This window comes from Pelobates fuscus, chromosome 7 (assembly GCF_036172605.1).
Source record: "Pelobates fuscus isolate aPelFus1 chromosome 7, aPelFus1.pri, whole genome shotgun sequence".
Lineage (NCBI taxonomy): Eukaryota > Metazoa > Chordata > Amphibia > Anura > Pelobatidae > Pelobates > Pelobates fuscus.
In genome coordinates, this window is record NC_086323.1 from 68,949,907 (window position 1) to 68,968,468 (window position 18,562).

Genomic DNA, 18,562 nt, shown 5'->3' on the forward strand with positions numbered 1-18,562 from the left:
TGCTGCGTTAAAGTGAGCCGGTCTGAGCGAGATCTTGATCTCCCCACAGGCCACATGGCTCCCTCTAAGGCATGCCGCTCAAGATGTTACCCAGTTGTGTCTAAGGTGTTTTGAGAAAGCAAAAAAAAATGATTGAGACAACTGGGTAATCCCTAAATCCTGAACTGGTAGGCGTGCCTTAAGGACTGGTTTGGAAATCACTGCAAAAGGACATATTTCACCAGAAAGGTCCCCTGTGTCAAAAGGATTATACTAACCCTTTAAAACTAAACCTTTGTAGGTTATAGAATTTGCTGATAATAACATTTAGACAGCATTGCTGCACACGTAGAATATTACAATGAGAAATGGGCAGTTCCATTTAAAAAAAAAAAAAAAAAACCCTGGACAATAATTTAGAAAAATAAACATTTTTTTATTTTTAAAATTAAAATCAGTGATCTTAAAGGTTAAGTTGGTTCAAATATTAAACAAAGCAAAAGGTTTTTAATGAGTTCACAAAAACTCCGGATATCATGTGGAAATATGACATTGACCTTTAGTGAATTAATCCATTAGCCCCGGTAAACATGATAAACACGAGGTCTTCAGGAAAGTGACCTGTAATTTGATACTGTTTTAACCTTGTGTAGACACATACATTGATATCAAATGAATAAATAGTTGAACCTAGAAACACCTTTAGGTCACTTTAAATAGTTATAAATTGTTAGTGTTCTAGACCAGTGTTCCCCAACCCAGTCCTCAGGGACCACCAACACTCCAGGATTTATGTATGTCCCTGTTTTATTCCAATGGAGATGCTGACAAAACCTGGACTGTTGGTGGTCCCTGAGGACTGGGTTGGTGAACACTGTTCTAGACGACTATCATTAAGGAAGCTGTTTAGGGAGTGCCTTACATGTACGTTATGTGACCACCAGGGGGTCATGACAAATAAAACGATGTGTTGTACAACCTCTATATACAGTAGATATACTTTGATTATATTTTGTGTATTATAATTCATTTCTTTTTGTACTGCGAAAAGTAAGGAAAAGATCAAACACCTAAAACCGTGTGCTGCTTTTGAATAGTCAAATCAGCCAATTAAATATTTAAAGTAGAACTGTCATTACAGTTTTTTTTATTTTAATCTAATCTTTTTTTATTTATAAATATACCATTTCTTTTTTAAATTTGTGTATATTAAAATTCTAATGGGGAAGTGCGGAAGCAAAGGAAAAGGTAAGTGTACTGGTCATAAAGATATATCAGGTTTTACTTTGTAAGAGATCCATTGGAACCCCTATGTTAGTTGGATCCATATTGCTGAAGCACAGAACAAACCTAATATTGAGCTGTAGACAATTTAGAGAAAATCTAAGGTGATAAATCTGTGGTAATAACACATGAATTATGTTGGTGTTTTGTGTACACTCAACACAACTTAATGACTTTACCCAAAAGAAGTATACATAACTGATAGGTGAAATTCTACCCTAAATGTGTATATGACTCATCCTACATCTGGTTTTACTGAGCTTGTATATGGCATTCATTGAGGTCAAACTGGGCCAATTAGAACAAATTTGAAACATGCAACAAGGAATATTATGGAACTCAGCTAATTAATAACACCACTGAGTATTCCCATGCTATGTCTATGAAATCCATGTTGAGTCGAGTTCCATCACTTGTTTCTGTATAGAGTCCTATTATTTTACTTGTTGGCGTATCTCACACAGCAATGATACAATAAAATAACAACACTAATGGGTTTACACATATATATCTTTATTATGCAAATAAGTAAAAGGTGAAACAACATATCTCACTTGTACAAAACATAAATTAACAAAACGCTGGAATAGTGAGAATTATAGATTTATTAATATGGATCAAAGACATATGCCAAATATATTTTACGTAACAAAACACAGATTGATGTTACTATTCCCCGTGGTTCAAATTCTAGTGGGATTTTGTTTCTAAGTTTCTATCTAATTACTGGAACAAGCTCGGAAGATACTAGTTTGCACAATTCAAAAGGTCAGAAATTGCACTTTGAGCGTGAGCACAAACAGACATTGTCCTAACCCTCATTTACATAAAATTAGGGGGACATCAGACAGTTCTGAAGACTGATGCCATAGGTCTGTTATGGTACATAAAATGCATTTTGTTTGTTTCCCATTTAAATTGTGTTGCTTAATATTGTGTCTAAATGGAGACACATTAGTACAACTGCTAGATGCACAGTGAAAATATGGTTTAAATAAATTTTCGCCCCAAAGCTTGACATGATTATTGTGAAAGGATTATAGGAACAATAAGGACAAAAATTGAACATTCTTTTGGAACAATGAGGTAGAACACATATTGCAGATTATTATAAATATACAATATATTTGATTTCTGGAAATAAAGGTATTTTTCATTTTTTTTTTTATTTTTTTTTTCTAACAAACATGATTAATTGCAATATCAGCTGACGTCGTAATGTAAAAAAAAAGCTAACGAGCAACAGAGGGGAAAAAAAAGTTAAAACTGATGTGTGAATAACATGTCTATATGCGGTACAATACAATCTCTTATAGTTCAGTAAATGCCAGCTGTGTAGAGAGAGGGTTTGTGAAATTCTTTATGAAGCATGAGAAGAAAGTGATATATTGCTTGCCAATGGGAAACAACTCTGTCTAGTAGGATACGGAGGGAATTTGCCATCGACGCAGACATCATATTGCAGCTTTTCACTGCTGTGGAATTTGAAAACAGATAAATAGTGCCCTTTATGGGTGAATTACTGTACCCATCACAGGCGTTCTGTAGGAGGCAGAACACACACATTGAACCTTGTCTACACAGCAATAGTGTAACGTAATGAATTGCATTTTTAATGCAAACAAAGATATCTCTGACCTTTGGGGACGTTATGTTCTCTCTGATTCTGATTTCAAGCCTCATTAATAATAAACACAAGTGCAAAAAGTGCATTTTAATAAGCATTTGTCTATTGTTATAACTGTGAATCTTCATGAAAAGCAATTTTATAGAAGTGCAGATAAGCCATGCATAGGTAGTCTTTTTTATAATCATTTTTATTTATTTCTTTTTTTTTTTAAAAAATGTAACAAGAGGATAAAAGTAACATGTTTGTGTTTTTCAAAGTGTGTATAGAACGTTCACTTCTTTTAGACATGGAATATATTGTACATGAATAGTTCCAAACATCTCATAAAAAGGTCAGCTAAATAAATCTATTTATTTATTGATATTCAGTTTACTGAGCAGCAGTACTAGGAGATAATAATTGTATCCTCTCGTATCACGGTGGAAATACTAGAGCAGAATAGTCAACATCGCAATAATGCGGGAGCTAAAATATTGTATGCACCACCTCGGCCACTCTCTGGATTACATACTAGGTATGCCACAGTGCTTTTTCCTTAATTCTACATCTAATGGAATCCTGACTGTGAGCCTACTAACTTTGTGTAATACCTTATACCAGGGCTGCCCAACAGGTACATCCCCAGATGTTGTAGAACTACAACTCCTTTGATGCTTTGTCATTCTAAAAGCATTCTAAAGGCAGTTCTGTAACATCTGGGGATCTACCTGTTGGGCATCCCTGCCTTATACAAACCGTTTTACACTATTACATGACTAAGGCATGACTAATGACTAATCTTTTTTGTATAATTTTTTTTTTGTCCTTTTTGATCTCCAATAAATATACATTTTTTGCCTTCACTCTCCATTGTGATGCCTGTGGAACTCCATTTCTTGTAGTTCCTGGTGGGCTGCGGACGCCCATCCGCAGAGCTCCCACATAAACGTACTTGTGTACAGTACTCCTTTGACTTTACGTTTTACACTATTGCCTCTTACCGTGTTGCACATTTATAGGGTATGATTAAGACCGTCTCCATTGTACTAGCTCTAGTGAAAGAGCTAGCAAGAATTCATCACAACACACAGTATTTGCAACACTGAATTAAAGTCACATTGCATTATTTCATGTTTTTCTTTATAATGACATACTTCCATACTTCCACAATATAACAGTATGTCCCTTCTACATGTTATTTCTTTGCACAGAGCGCATATTGTTTTCATAGTCAACAGTACGATGTGTAAAATGATAAAGAATAATGGCAGTAAATGTAAGAAAGAAACAAACATAACGTAAAATATTTAATTTAGGATGGACATGGTTATGGAACATATCACCAGATCACTAATAGTGATGACCCAGACTCACACTTTAGTTCTGGATTGGGCTTGGAATCAATTAAAATAGGCTAGCACCTCAATATAGTCTGTTAAAAGAATTCTTCAGTCTCATCCAATCAAACAGTAATCAACACATTTTAAAAAGTCTCTACTCCTTTCTTTTTAGGATAAGTGATGCCATTATTGTGTATTCATAAGGAGCAATGTTTCTACTCTATGTGGGGGTCTTCATCAACCTTGATAAAGGCCCACGCAGACAGCTGACATTTGAAGCTTAGAAGAATCAGCAAGGGGGATCTTGTTTCTAAATCAGGCGTGCTGGACTCACTTTAAGTTAGCTTTTAAAGAAAAGCTAACTGTTCTTGCATCAGTGGGATCACAAAAGTAAAAAAGGGTGCAGCAAGGCTTGGATTTTTTTTTAAAAACTGTATTGGGTAGGAGAAATGGCAAGGTGCCATTCAAGTATATTAGCGACAGAGTAGGAATTTTCTAATACTGCTGCTCATTTTTTATTTATTTTTAACAATCTTTTTTTTCCATCATAGAAGTGTTCAGTGTTCCAGCTTCAGGAACATCCACGTGACATGAGATGTATATATAAGTGGTATCTGATGACAGATGAATATTAAACACACATTCACATTTACATATGTGTAAAATTTACATTAAACTCAATAAAGAATTCTTAAACATACAATCTCTACACACAGTATATACCAATAAATTGAAGGTGATCTGTCATATACATTTTGAATAAAATATGCACTGCTTTTTATTTCTCTGTAAATATAAATTTGTATATATATTTATATAATTTTGAAAATTTAAGTACAATTATTGATAATACAAACTTTCTCTCGCAAAAATATACATTTAAAGTGTTTACATTTTTTTTTTAATTTTTTTATCCAACCCATATTTAAACTCTCCATTTTCGAGAATTCTAGAAAATGAGATGGACTGTGTTGGAGGGTTGTGGGGAGAAGGGATTTATACAGGGGGTGTTAAAATTCACAGTAATTGAATTAAAAAAACAACAAAAAACAGACAATCTTACAGAGTAACATTAACCTTAACCAATTTAAATATAATCTTTATATATACTGTAGTAAAATATAGCTATAAGAATGGTATAGAACAGGGCTGGGCAACCTTCGGCTTCCTATCCCTCCAGATGTTTTGTACTACATTTCCCATAATGCTATTACATCCATAATGCTGGCAAAGCATAATGGGAGATGTAGTCAACAACATCTGGAGTGCCGAAGGTTGCCAACCCCTGGTATAGAATCAGGTCTTCTTTGAAGACATTTAAAAAAAAGTTATCTTTTCTTTTTTTGTTTTTGTATTTTTTTTAAATTTTTGTACAAAGATTTTACTTGTAAAATACATTCAGTTGCATCTTAGGCAAAGCGCTTGATTGTCCAAAACACAGGTAGCTTATAACTAATCCTTTGACTTCCTCTGGGGAGGGTTACTACAATCAAACCAAATGATTTCCCCTCTGGAAGCTAAAGGGCAAGCTTTTATTTTGTCTGATTTCTTAAAGATAAGACCAAATAACACTGTCATCCCATGGAATTGGACTACAGACCGGTGGCTGCATTATGCCCCAGGCAAAACCTAACAAGCCGTGGCTGAATACGTACTGAGAAAAGAACCACTAAAAGCAGTAACTCAACACTTGTTCCGCCTTGTTCAAAGTATATTTCTTAATGTCCACTTGATATTTACAAATGTGATCACAAACTTTGTGAAAAATGTTGAGATGTCAAAATAAAACTCTTGGAATGGGTAATGGGTAAGAATTTCCAATGGTACACTGATTATTTAAGTAACCGTTTGCTATGGTAATCACCATTATATCTGATGAATTTCTACTCCCCAGGGCTAAATTTTCATTTGCATATATTACGTATAAAATAATAGTGTACACTTATTTCTGAACTGGAAAGCCAGCCAGTTCAGGGTGCAAAAAGAGCTGTACACCATATACTACAAAGTTTTGCTTTTGGACCTTCAATGAAGTACATCTTCGTCATGCCTCCAAACATCCCTGAACAAGTTGCCCTAATATTAGTGGGTAGTTTTGATCTTAGGTGAACTAACAAGGTAGGTGATTTAACAATTGGTGATGGAGATTAATTTTGGTAAAGACTGCTTGTCATGCCATGGTGTAAGATCTAAGCCCCAGAGGCCCAGCAATGAACACTACAATCTGTGCAAGATATGCCGAGTCCAAGGTTATATTTGTGATGCTGTGAGTGATAATAGTTAATAATTTTTTTAAAGCATCATGAAAGTTTGTCTACAGAAAATCTACATCAACGAGACCGTAAACATGTTGTAGAACTGTGGTTGGAAGGTCTCTTTCAGGGAAGCTGGATTAGCTCATCCTGTTTCTGAGGTTCAGAACGTTCTACCGGCCTTATAATTGGGTCAGGGTCTGTAAAATAAAACTAGCCTTTAGTTGCAATTCTGGTTTGTTCCCAGTCACATATCCTGGTCAGTGTAACGTCTTTTAACAGTATTACCCTATTACCCGTTCCAGGCAATAGAAAATACAGCTGTGTTAAGTAAGCCACAGGGGATCTGAATGGATCACACCAGTCAAGCTTGTCTCGGGTCACTTTCAAGGCAGCATGTGTTTTGCATGTCACAAACAAGATGAGTCTTTTCAAACTTGAACTTAACAGCAAACATTGCACAATGCCAAAGGCAGCAGTCTAAAATTCCATGTTCCTCGTGCTAGACTCAAAACCAAATTAAAACTTCTATAAATTCTTCAGTTAAAAGGAACAGTTTTACAGCAGACTTGGTGATCACAAAGTGGAAATGTAAATGCAATTGAAAAAAAAAATAATACTTTGAACAATAAAATGCAGATGGTGCTCATATTTAACTCCTTTTGGTGCTAATTCTGAACAGCCAAGTTGCACAGATTTTACAAATGCAGTCTGTAGAATCTGTTTGGGTTCTCAGCTGCAGGCCATATCTGGGTTACCAGAATGACAAAGATTTTTTTTTCAGTATTGTCATCGAACGGAGTTATATGTATGCTAATGTGAAATACTCAATTTTGTCTGATACGAGATGCACCAGATGTTTCAATAACATCAATAAATGTTATCAATAGAACATAAATGTAGAAATGTCACATTCCTTCAAATATGGGATTTAAACACCTGTTCACACACAACATAATACATTGGCTTTTAACTATATTTCAAAACGTAAACCTTGTTGTGTGTACGCTTTTAATTTTAACATAGGCACTTGCCTAGTTTTTCCTTAATGGTATCCCATTAATGATGAAAATAATGTGAAATATTCCTTATAAAACATACACAATCCTAAATGTTTCTCATTTTAGTGACCATAAGAATTCACCAAGGGGAAGAAAACACTGGTTAAAAGTTGGTGAAACCCTATATACACTTAAGAGTCCTCTTACCCTTCCAAATATCCTATAAAGATTATCTTGTTCCAAACAAAATAAAAAAAAGTAAAAGAATCTGAGAATTATTTCACCAACATTCCAGGTTCTATTTATACATTCAAACCAGCCCTTGATGTAGGTACTTTTAAATACCCCCAATCAGTCTAGCTAATAATTTGGAGTATGCAACGTATTGCTCTGCAATAGACTGCATCCTCCTCTGAATAAAATAAAAAAAAATAATGAAAAAAAAAAAAAAGGCTTTTGGACTTTGAACTGCCCCACTTTGAAATTGCAAATCATCCAAAAGGTTATAAGTGGAGATGATTTTGTTCTCCGCTGCCCTGAATCACTATAAGAAGAACGGAGTAGAGGAGAATTGGAAATCTTCTCCTGCGAAGAGTCACTTGGACAGCAAAGTGTTTTTCCAAGTGCACGAGGCAGACACATTAAGCAGAGTTGTATCTATGCGGGACTGTCTCTAAATTAGTAATAAGACATAATAAACTGGATGTGAGTTCAAAGCAGGCAGATGTTCAGAGTCAAATCAAAGGGCAATATTAGCCATTGCAACAGAAACAATGATGTTAACAAAGCAACACAGAGACACGCCAGTCGCACATAAAATACAGAGACAGCTTTCAAAGCACGTTACAGACAGAAAGTGCTATATTGTAGTGGCTAGATATTTTATATTGTATTGTAGGTTCCATGGCAGCTTAATGCACCCAGTTCTACTTATAAAAGCATTTTTTTTTTTGTCACAAACATAACTTTTGTGTATACAAACGTATGTATACACAGGCACACAAGCCCAAGGACCCTAAATACAAGATGAAAGAATGATATAAAAGCAGCATTCTTAAAACTGGCACACAATTCACATTGAGAGCTAAGGCACTCTTACTGCAGATTCATCAACTGCATAATTAGTAGTTTTACCACTCTTTTGGCATGGCATGTTTTGGACAGGCTCAACGACTGCCTTAAACCAAAAGAAAAAAAAGAAAAAAACAGGAGATATTACACTGAGATCCCTTTTCCCTTTCAGAAAGGAACCAAATGATTCCTTTAGCTAGAGAGCTAATGTCAACAAACAGCGACTTTAAACCTCTGCCCTAAACGTTGATCTTCGGTTTTCCTGTGGCTTTGGTTAGGTGGTGCTGTTACTGGAACAGGGGGTGCTTTGTGTGCTTCCAATACTGTGTGCCGCGCTGCTGTTTTCTGAAGCTGGTGGGGTTGTGGGGACCTGCTGCCGTCCTGCCGTATCACCTAGAAAAAAAATATATGATTTAAAAAAAAAATCAAAGATATTTTACTGATTCGTTTTCACATGCTGTTCTAAGGATGAATGAGTCCAACAACAGACCATTTACTGTATGTCAGGAAAGCAGGCCACTGGGCAGTTACACATTTCCATTAAATATGTGCAAACAGAATGTTTAACAAGCAAGCATCTATTCCCATTTGTATGTGTAGTTAAATATTTGGCGGGGGAAGAATTTATCAAAGTTTCGTTATGTAGCTTTTCTCCCCGTGTTAAAAAAAAGACACCTGGTAAAAACCTGTACGAAGGTAAAAATGAATTCATATTAATATAGTTCTTGAATTGTTTGCAAATGATTTAAATCTGTATTAAAGAGACAATCAATTGCCTTTTTATGAAACTGCATTAATCATAACTATTTGAGTGTTGGCAGTGTTTGCAATCATGTTTTCGCATGTTTTTCTTTTCTTACGATTTTTTTAAGTAATACAAAAATATGTTTGTTCCTGTACAATGTTGATCGGGATTACAACAGAAATTAAGGCAGCAATATACACATACGCACTTTTAGTATATATTAGTGGGACACATTTTTGAGTTGTCTGGTTACAATTAAATGTCTGTTAGTCCACCCTTTGTACAGCGCTACGGAATCTGATGGCGCTATATAAATAATAAAATAATAATAATAATGTCCTGAACAACACTGGGTTAATAAAACACATATATCAAAGAAGATATAGTTAAGAGTTATATGTTTTAGTTCCAGCTGTGAATACCATAACACTTTATTCAGTTTTCAGATTTTTTTTTTTGTTCTACATGCTGAAGTTTATTCACTTAACTGGTAATAGTTGAAAACTGTTAACATATTTGTAAAATACTCAAATTGCAAAAACTCTCCAGCTCAGCCATATTTACATTAAATATATTATGGCTTAAAGGGACACTCCAGACTTCTAAAATACTTCAGCTTGCTTAAGTGCTTTATGTGTGCCTTTTTCAGATTACAAAAAGATTTCAATATAAATATTAGCATTTTTATAAATTAACATTGTTACACCCCCCTGTCAATCAGACAGCTGGTCCTGTTACTTCCTGGTTTGGTTGACTCAGTTGAGCTAAACTTAAGAGGCAGCCAATTGCCCAGAGCACCTGCCTTGCATCAAGCTGCATTGGGAAGTATGTGATTGAACCGACACAGAAAGTCTGGGCTGGGGATGAAGGGGATAACTTGCAAAGGCTGCAGACAAAAGATCTATCCCAATAAAAAAAAAAAAGCTAAATTAATTGCATGTTTTTTCATTTGGAGTATATCTTCTAAACAGTGTTTTGTGTTGTTGTGTTTTTTTTTTATTATTTGGACAGTGGGGTGTCCCTTTGAGACAGAAAGGTTCTATACGGGCATCTGCCTTTTAGGCACCCCTAGCTTAAAGTGACACTACAGGCACCTAGTCCACTTTTCATTGAAGTGGTCAAGGGGCACTGCAGCTGAGAACATTGCAGTTCTAGAGAAACTGTCTACCAGACAGCCACTAGAGGTGCTTCCTGATGGTTGACTGAGTTTAACTCTGTGAAATGATGATTTGCATGAGGACATCTAGAGTCTTTTTAATTGCCATAGGAAAGCAAAGAGTCAGTGCTTTCCCATGGGGAAGGCATAATGAGTAACGAATGCAAAATAAGAACATCAGACTTTTCATGAAAAAAACACATGCTAATATTTATATAAGCCATATGTTAGAATTAAACTTTTTTTTTTACCATATATTTAACCAAAAGCTGTGCATAAATAGCACTAGAGATATACACACTTCCCAGAAGGCCTAGCATTTAAAGGTAACCCGTATGGCTTCTTAAGACAAACACAAGTACATACTGATATTTGCAAGTAAAACCCGTCTTCGAATATTCATAAACTCTTTCATCAGTTCAGTGTAAAAGCCTATATGTTAAACCTAAATTCTTTTTTAAACCTCTAGACTCTGACGTGACACTAAGTTCACATTCGAAATCCTCTGCACAATATTTTTGGGATAAGAGACCCTGATCTATATGTACTTATGAGAGTTTTTCTAAGTACAGGAAGACATTTAGATAACTAATACCAAACCAAGTTCTTCTTCATTAAGACTGTCAGTGGTGGAATGGCCTCTGGTGCATTGCTCCATGACAAAATGTATAGGAAGATGTTATTACCATCTAAATACAAGAACTGCAATGAGTTTCATTCCCCCTTTTAGGGCCCCTGAACTTTCTGTGCCAAGAAAGCAGAATGTAGAACTGGATGAAATTCTTTTTAGGAAGGTCTTATTACACAATTACTGTCACCCATTGTAAAAACCAGGCAATTACGCCAGGCGTTCTACACTCCACAGGCTAAAACAAAGTCAATGAAAAACTAGACAGACAACACAAAATGTCTCAAAAATAAAAACGAGAATGCAGGATACTTTTATCTCACCTCAAACACTTTCTCTGAATCTCTACCCTTAAAACGTAAATACAAAACTGTAATCCTAATGCTGTAGCGTCCCCTGACAATGACTAAAGGTCCACCCACCCCGTTTATAAAGGGTTAAAAATCCATTATTTTCACTTACCTCATTTCAGCGCCGAGGTCCTGCGGCGCTGGCTCCATCTGCTCCTCCTCCAGCATCATGTTGATGGGGAACCGAATGCGTCAGTTTGAATTCTCCCAAGATCAACAAGCTATTTTTATTAATGACCATTTATCAACAATAGTATATAATATCTTTGCTTCTTTAAAAGAGCGTCTCACTAGACTTCTTATACTTTGGTATCATTCTATAAAGTCTCTCTGACATTCATTTTTTAGAAAGCAGTGTGCCTCCAGTGAAAAAATCATTTAAAAATGTATTAGATTGTAATTTCATAGAATGTTGTGGACCAGCCTTCTGCCTTGTCTTGTCAAAATAAAGGATAAGCAGCAAGGCATAAAGATGTTCTATTTCTTATTGAGTTTCAAAGAATATTGTTTCTGTGTCATACAGAGTTTTATGTCTGTCTTATGTGTATTTATTTTTTATGTCTGTCTTAGATCATTGAAAGCAGTTTTTAAAGGAGGTTGTTGCATCTCTATTTTCAACACTTGATTGTTTTCGTTAAAGGGACACTATAGTCAGAGAAAAGGCAGTGTTTACATTACAGCCTAGGAAACACCTCCAGTGGCTGTCACTCAGATGGCTACTAGAGGTGCTTCCTTGGTCAGTGCTGCATACTGAAAGTTCCTCATAGATATTCATTGACTCAATGCATCTCTATGAGGAGATGCTGATTGGTGTAGCGTGGCATTTAGCCGCGCATGCACAATAGTCTCCCAATGCTTTCCTATGGGAAAGCATTAGATTGGCTGAAATCATCAAGACTGATGATCTCAGCCAAGGAAGCAGTCTGGGGGTGGAGCGAGCATCGGGCACCTTACTGGAGAAAGGTAAATGTTTTACTTTTTTAGCTAGTGACTAAAGAGGCCAGATACCTAAGTCACTGTTTCACTTTAAAGGAACAGTGTAGTGGTCAAGGTGACAGGAATGCCTAGTCCCCCTGATGTAAATATTTAAACTGTTTGGTAGTGTTGGTCACTTCCACAATTCAAAGTCAGAAGCTCATGCATGGACCTTCCATTAGGTCTCCTAAGCAGTTCTTCATCTATTTTTATGTAACTGTTGATAAACCACACATCAAAAACAATTAAGTGTTTCATAAAACACTGGTTTTGACAAGAGTAACTCATTCTAAGTTGATTTCCCCCAAAACAAAAAACAAAAAAAAACTAAGACTTACCTCTGTTTCATCTCTGATTCCAAGTTTGACCCCTGAGGGGAGGAAAGGGTAGGCCTGTGCCGCCATTAGCTGTCTGGTGCCAGCATTCAGTTTTGCACAGAATAGACAATAGCCGGTCCGGAACTTTGCTCTGAGCTGGCTAATGACACTGACAGATGTGGAGTTAAACCTCCAGCAGCCAAGGGTTTTATCTCTGTATATACTGATTTTAAATATAAATTGCTGTACATAAAACGCCAGGCAATCTTACCACTTCAAATCACCAAAGTGGTCATGGTGCATGGAGCAACCCTTCAACTTATAAAACAGAATCCAGATTTTAAAGATAATAATAAAAAAAACATATATAAATTATCCCTCATTACAGCCGATCCTATTAATAGGCCATATCAATATATCATTCTGACACTAAGGTCTGGCATGTGTACAATACTTTCACATTTTTGCAATCTTACAAAGTCAGGAACCACAAACCCTCATAGGACATCCATATAAACTAATGAAAAGCATCATGTAACATGGACAGCTGGAGGCAAATATTAACTGGGACTTAGGGTTTGGAGACAGACAGACATTTCCAATAACTGTGGACATGTGCTAATGCTGATGAATTGGTGTATTCTGGTTTTGAAAGTTATATTTTCATGTCAGGCGTCAATTATTCATGATTTCAGTATTGCAGTACAAATGTGCTCCCAAACGAATGTGAAAAGAGTGCCCCAGTCAGCTTTTACACAAATTAATTGCTTAACCACGTCGATAAAGGGACACTATAGTCACCTGAACAACTACAGCTTAATGACGGCCACCAGAGGGACTTCCTATCATGTAGGGCCCTAAAAAGGCCCTGTAGGGGGTGGAGCCTGACCTCTGAGCCAACAAGACGTGGAAAGCCAGAGCTCCTGAAACAAAGCTTGATTTGGGGGTATTTTACCTGAATTTTGGGATTCCACAAACAGCAACCCACATACCGAAGGTCAGGGGACCCGGGCTTGCAATAATCTAACACAAGCCAGCACTCACTCACCCGGAGTGCCCGGGAGCTCTGTTGCGGCCTAACTGGGATGAGGCAGTGGGGGAAGCGGCCGATCCACCCGCGCTACGACCCAGGGCCTGGTACCGCAGCACTCCTACCCCCCCCCCCCCCCTCGGACTGGTAGGGTCATCCCAGTCCACTTAAAGCCTACTAGACTGACTAAACTAACACTTACCACTCAGACAAACAAAGCTGCTGCAAAATGGCGGACGCCACTCCCTCGCAACCACATGCGGTGAGTCCAAAGCAGGCGACCACCAACGGCCACATGGTAGACTCCCTGAAGCGGCTGGATGTCATCTTCCATCGTTTCTGGCTCCGATTAAAGCACCGCGCCCAAGCTACTGAGGCAAGCAAGCACAAAGGAGCCAGGAGTCCCGTGCGACCGCCTAGGAGGTGACCTACTCAAGGCGGCACTCTGGCTAGGAAACCCACAAGACCTACAGCTCGCCTTCCCAGGCTGAGAGCCACAAGGGGCATACACACCCCGTAACACCCACAAGTTCGGAGGATCACCCACGTCACGCTGCGAATACCACATCAACCCTCCGATCACTCCCTGCAGGGAATGGACTTGGACTGTTACAGGAACCAGGTCTGTGGTACACAGATGCCGGCCCTCGAACAAGCCTGGGGCTGGAGAGGTCCCCGAGCAGGCAAAGAACGCCCGATGGATGATACAGCCACTCTACTGAGGATGGGAGTTGGTTGACCCAGATGGGGACTGTCACATAAGCCTGCTGCCACAAGAGCGAAGCAGCTAAGTTAAACAAACCCTCTGCATCAGTCATTCACAAGGGAAATGTTTACCTATACTTTCCATGTATCCAATTTGCTTTTCTCTGTCTATGGCTTCTCACTAGCTACTTCTTTTCTCTATAAACTGACACCAACCCACTGCTCAGGGCAATGGTGACAAGCTATATATTCCGCTCACTTGTCTGAGACAATTATCCTGCTATTAAGCTGTTAGTTACCTGTTAATTGTTGTTACACAAAAATTGTGCCTATTGTCATAATGCTCCTATTGCTAAGCATGAATAGAAACTCGAGGATTGCTATTGGGGCATGAATGCCGCCCTATGAAGTATGTGCGCATGTGTAGCGAAGCCGCGCATGCGCACAAGGGAGCAATGATGCTTCCAAATGGAAGCGTCTGATTGCTCCCTGCTCACGCCCGCCTATTTCGTCATTTTGACGAAATAGGGGGCGCAGCTTCACGAGGCTCCCGGCGCTGGAACCAGGTGAGTAAAAAGGCTTGGCTGGAGAGTCCCTTTAAGATTAACTTCTAAAGCTAAGGGTGATCTAAACGTAGATCTCCAGCTGTTGTAAAACTACAACCTCCATCGTGCTTTGCCAGTCTTAAGGAGACACTATAGGCACCCAGACCACTTCCTATTGCCCTTAGTCCTGCAAAGTAAAACATTGCAGTTTTAGTGTCCACCAGACAGCCACTATAGGGGCTTCCGTGAGTTTACCGAACTCTAGATCACCTAACTGAGAACATCCAACATCATGAACCAATGCTTTCCTATGGTGATGGCCTAATGAGCTTGCAGTTTGCAGATGATGTCGGAGGAGGCGGAGCACCGACCCAGCGTCAAGGAACATTGGCGCTTGAGTCGGGTAAGCTAATTAAGGGTTCTTGAGCCTTTAATGGCGGGGGGGGGGGGCACAGAGGGAACTAACACTATAGTATCCCTTTAAGGAGCTTCATGAGAGCTGTAGGTCTTCTTTAACAGCTGGGGATGTACCTTTTTGCCACCTCCATTCTAAGATAAATATTCTAAGCAGAAAAATGTGTTTTCATTATAACAGATCCTTCATTGGTACAACTAGCTTTTGTATTCATGGACTACATAGGAAATACAATTTGGGAGTAATAAGTTCACTAGTTTAAAGTCGCTAATTTATATTTATAGTTTTTTTTTGTTTTTACCAGTTAAATGTTCAACCTTCTTTTATGTCTGTTGGGAATAGTATATTTCTTTAGAATCGTTTTCCTATTTGTAAGTGGAAAGTGTACTGTCCTATCAGCCACCTCCAGTGATGGATTAAATATATCAATTCCGCAATCGGAATAACTTAAACCATTAGAAGGCTCAGGTGTGCTTGCTATAAACACGTTCTATCATTCAAACTCGGAGCCAGTGGAGTTGTGAGACATTACTCCAGTAAGATGAGCATGTCCCTTATATGGTCTGTAAACAAGCTGGACGCGACGGCGTGTACTTTATTATTCACAGTTTGGCATTTTTCCTATGTTACTCCCTGTCCAGGAAGTCTGAAAGCTTGCTTTTATATCTATTTGCCAAATTCAGTTTGTTGCCATTTCAGTTTATTTTAATCAGGTTTATTAAAACTTTCTGGACAGTGTCAGACTTCTGGAAAATGTCACTTAATTGTTAAGCACTGTCGCATGAATCTGCTAATTTAACAAGGACAAGGAAGCCAATACTGATTCTACTGCACTCAATGAATGTCCTGTTCTTCATCCTCTGTAAAGTAATGACTTACATTTCTATCTTTATTAGACTTAAAGGACCAGTGAAACCTTAAAAATAACTCAATGTGACAGTATCAGTAGCATTGGCTCATATATGTTTAAACTTTTAACCCCTTAAGGACCAAACTTCTGGAATAAAATGGAATCATGACATGTCACACATGTCATGTGTCCTTAAGGGGTTAAACAATTTCTTAAAATAAGATTTGCAAAAAAACGTATTTATCACCAGAAACATCCAATTGTAAAAAAAACAAAAACTTTTAAATGTGGGAGGTACAGTCAAGCTGCCTACCCCCAATACCTCCAATCAGCAGATAGACTATACAAGTATAATTGGGCAGTAGAATTCTTCTATTTCTAAATCACTCTGTGTACAACTCCAGTGATCACTGGGAGTTCTTGGATCTTTAAGACAGAAAGGGTCATATCTCACAGTATTCCTGGAAATCTATTTGACCACATATGTTCTTAGATAAAGAACTGCTGAAATTCCAAGCTGCAAAAGTAGACAAAAAATTGATAACTGGAAGGTTCAAAGTAGACCTTATCTCCTGTCAAGTTATATTTCTGGATTAATAAACTGACATTTAATTGCTGTTATAGCATGGTTTACGCCAATATATGAATTTGCTCTAATTAAATAAATACATATTTTTACGAGTGAAAATTTAGCAATTTATAAAGAAAGAATAAAGGAACTATGTAATGATTGAAAAAATATGCTAATTTACAACAGATTATGGCTTACAATTCTCTTTATAAATGATTCCAGATGTGAAAGCGGTCACTATTATCTTGCTCCGCAATTACATTCCCAAGAACCCATACCAAGTAAATACCAGCTGACATACTCAGTTAGATGTTTTAACGGCAAACTTTGTTGTTATTACACAAACAATTGCAGAACTGAAAGTTGGACAACAAAATGTAGTTGTATTTTTTTGGGGGGAAAGGATTGCGAAAATAAGAGCCCTTGGAAAATCTGAACTTGAAATATGTTTAATTAACCAACGGATTGATTAAACAATAATTGCCCTGAATACTGACCGGTGTGCCTCTTATTGTAATTTTTTTTATTCAGTAACGTTGTCACGTATTCATCCGCTTATAAAAATGTGGTTAATGACATTTACTGTCCACACAGGAAAAGTTGTGCCGAGCAGCAACCAAATCCACAGAAGGGTTAATGCTGAGCAGCAATTATGCAAATGGGAACCTGGTAACTGCCTTTGGGGTCAAAGGCCGGTTACAGCCTATCAGACCTAGAGGAGGGGTATTTAGGCCCAGTTCTGATCATGCTCAGTGCCCTGTCGTGGTTTCCCTTGTGGTTGTCCGAGAGCGCGTTATTCTGGTTATTCTGGTTATTCTGGTTATTCTGGTTATTCTGGTTATTCTGGTTATTCTGGTTATTCTGGTTATTCTGGTTATTCTGGTTATTTGACTTTGACTTTGGCATTGTTGTTGACTTCCCTGTTTTCTGGCATCCCTGACGCCTGGCTTTTCCTTATCGTTGTGTCTTTTTCTGTTCCCCTTGACCTTGGCTATTCCTGACTATTCTTTGGTACGTTAGTCCAGCCATTCTAAGGTCCGGTATACGTTACCTATCAGTCCTCTGTGTTACACAATTCTACGTGCTGGATCATTCTGTAATCCTGACAAACGTGCCCTAAGCAAGGTACAATACAAAATAGTAGAAAAGTGTACAGAGCAGCAGTGTTACTATAAACCAGTGTGTCATGAGCCACATATAGTATAAAAAACAGTGTCATGAACCAACTGTATAATCAGACAGTGTCGTATCATTATGTGTATTAGATGGCTTAGGAAGCTCAGCATTACAAGCACTATATAATATAAATAGAGAATGTGCCATAAACATTGCTTTATGATAGAATGTGCCATCCCATAAGCACTGCATAATATTAAATATAGAATCTGCAATAAACATTGCATGATATCAAACAGAGAATGTTCCATAAGAGCTGCATTATATTAAATCATAATGTAGGCACTGTATACTATGCAATAGAAATGGTATAATGTAATTATGGGAAAGACAGTATCATAAGTACTGTAGAATATGGAATAAGGGGTGGCGTACGCACTGCATCGTGTTAAAGTGAGGTCTATGCACTGAATGACATGAAATACAGAATGTGTTATTAGCACTCTGTTATATGAAAGAGCACCTTGTTCCCACCACTTAACGCAATAGAGAGAAAATCAGAAGCACTGTGAAACAGGAGATGGAGACATCTTGGGCATCATTCATTGTCTGAGTGACAGCTG

The 18,562-nt window shown here is 37.7% G+C and overlaps 1 protein-coding gene across 2 annotated transcripts in view; it reads right to left on the bottom strand.

Moving 5' to 3' along the window:
• Positions 1 to 1,757: 1,757 nt before the first annotated feature.
• Positions 1,758 to 18,562, bottom strand: part of TGFBR3 (transforming growth factor beta receptor 3) — a 201,530-nt gene continuing 184,725 nt past the window's right edge. For both annotated transcript variants that reach the window (XM_063428390.1, XM_063428389.1), the window contains 2 exons: positions 6,553 to 8,929; positions 1,758 to 6,429 (listed from right to left, as the gene is read on the bottom strand). In XM_063428390.1, the coding sequence (XP_063284460.1) occupies positions 8,811 to 8,929 (119 nt within the window). In that variant the 3' untranslated portion in view covers positions 1,758 to 6,429; positions 6,553 to 8,810. The remainder of the gene's footprint in view (positions 6,430 to 6,552; positions 8,930 to 18,562) is intronic.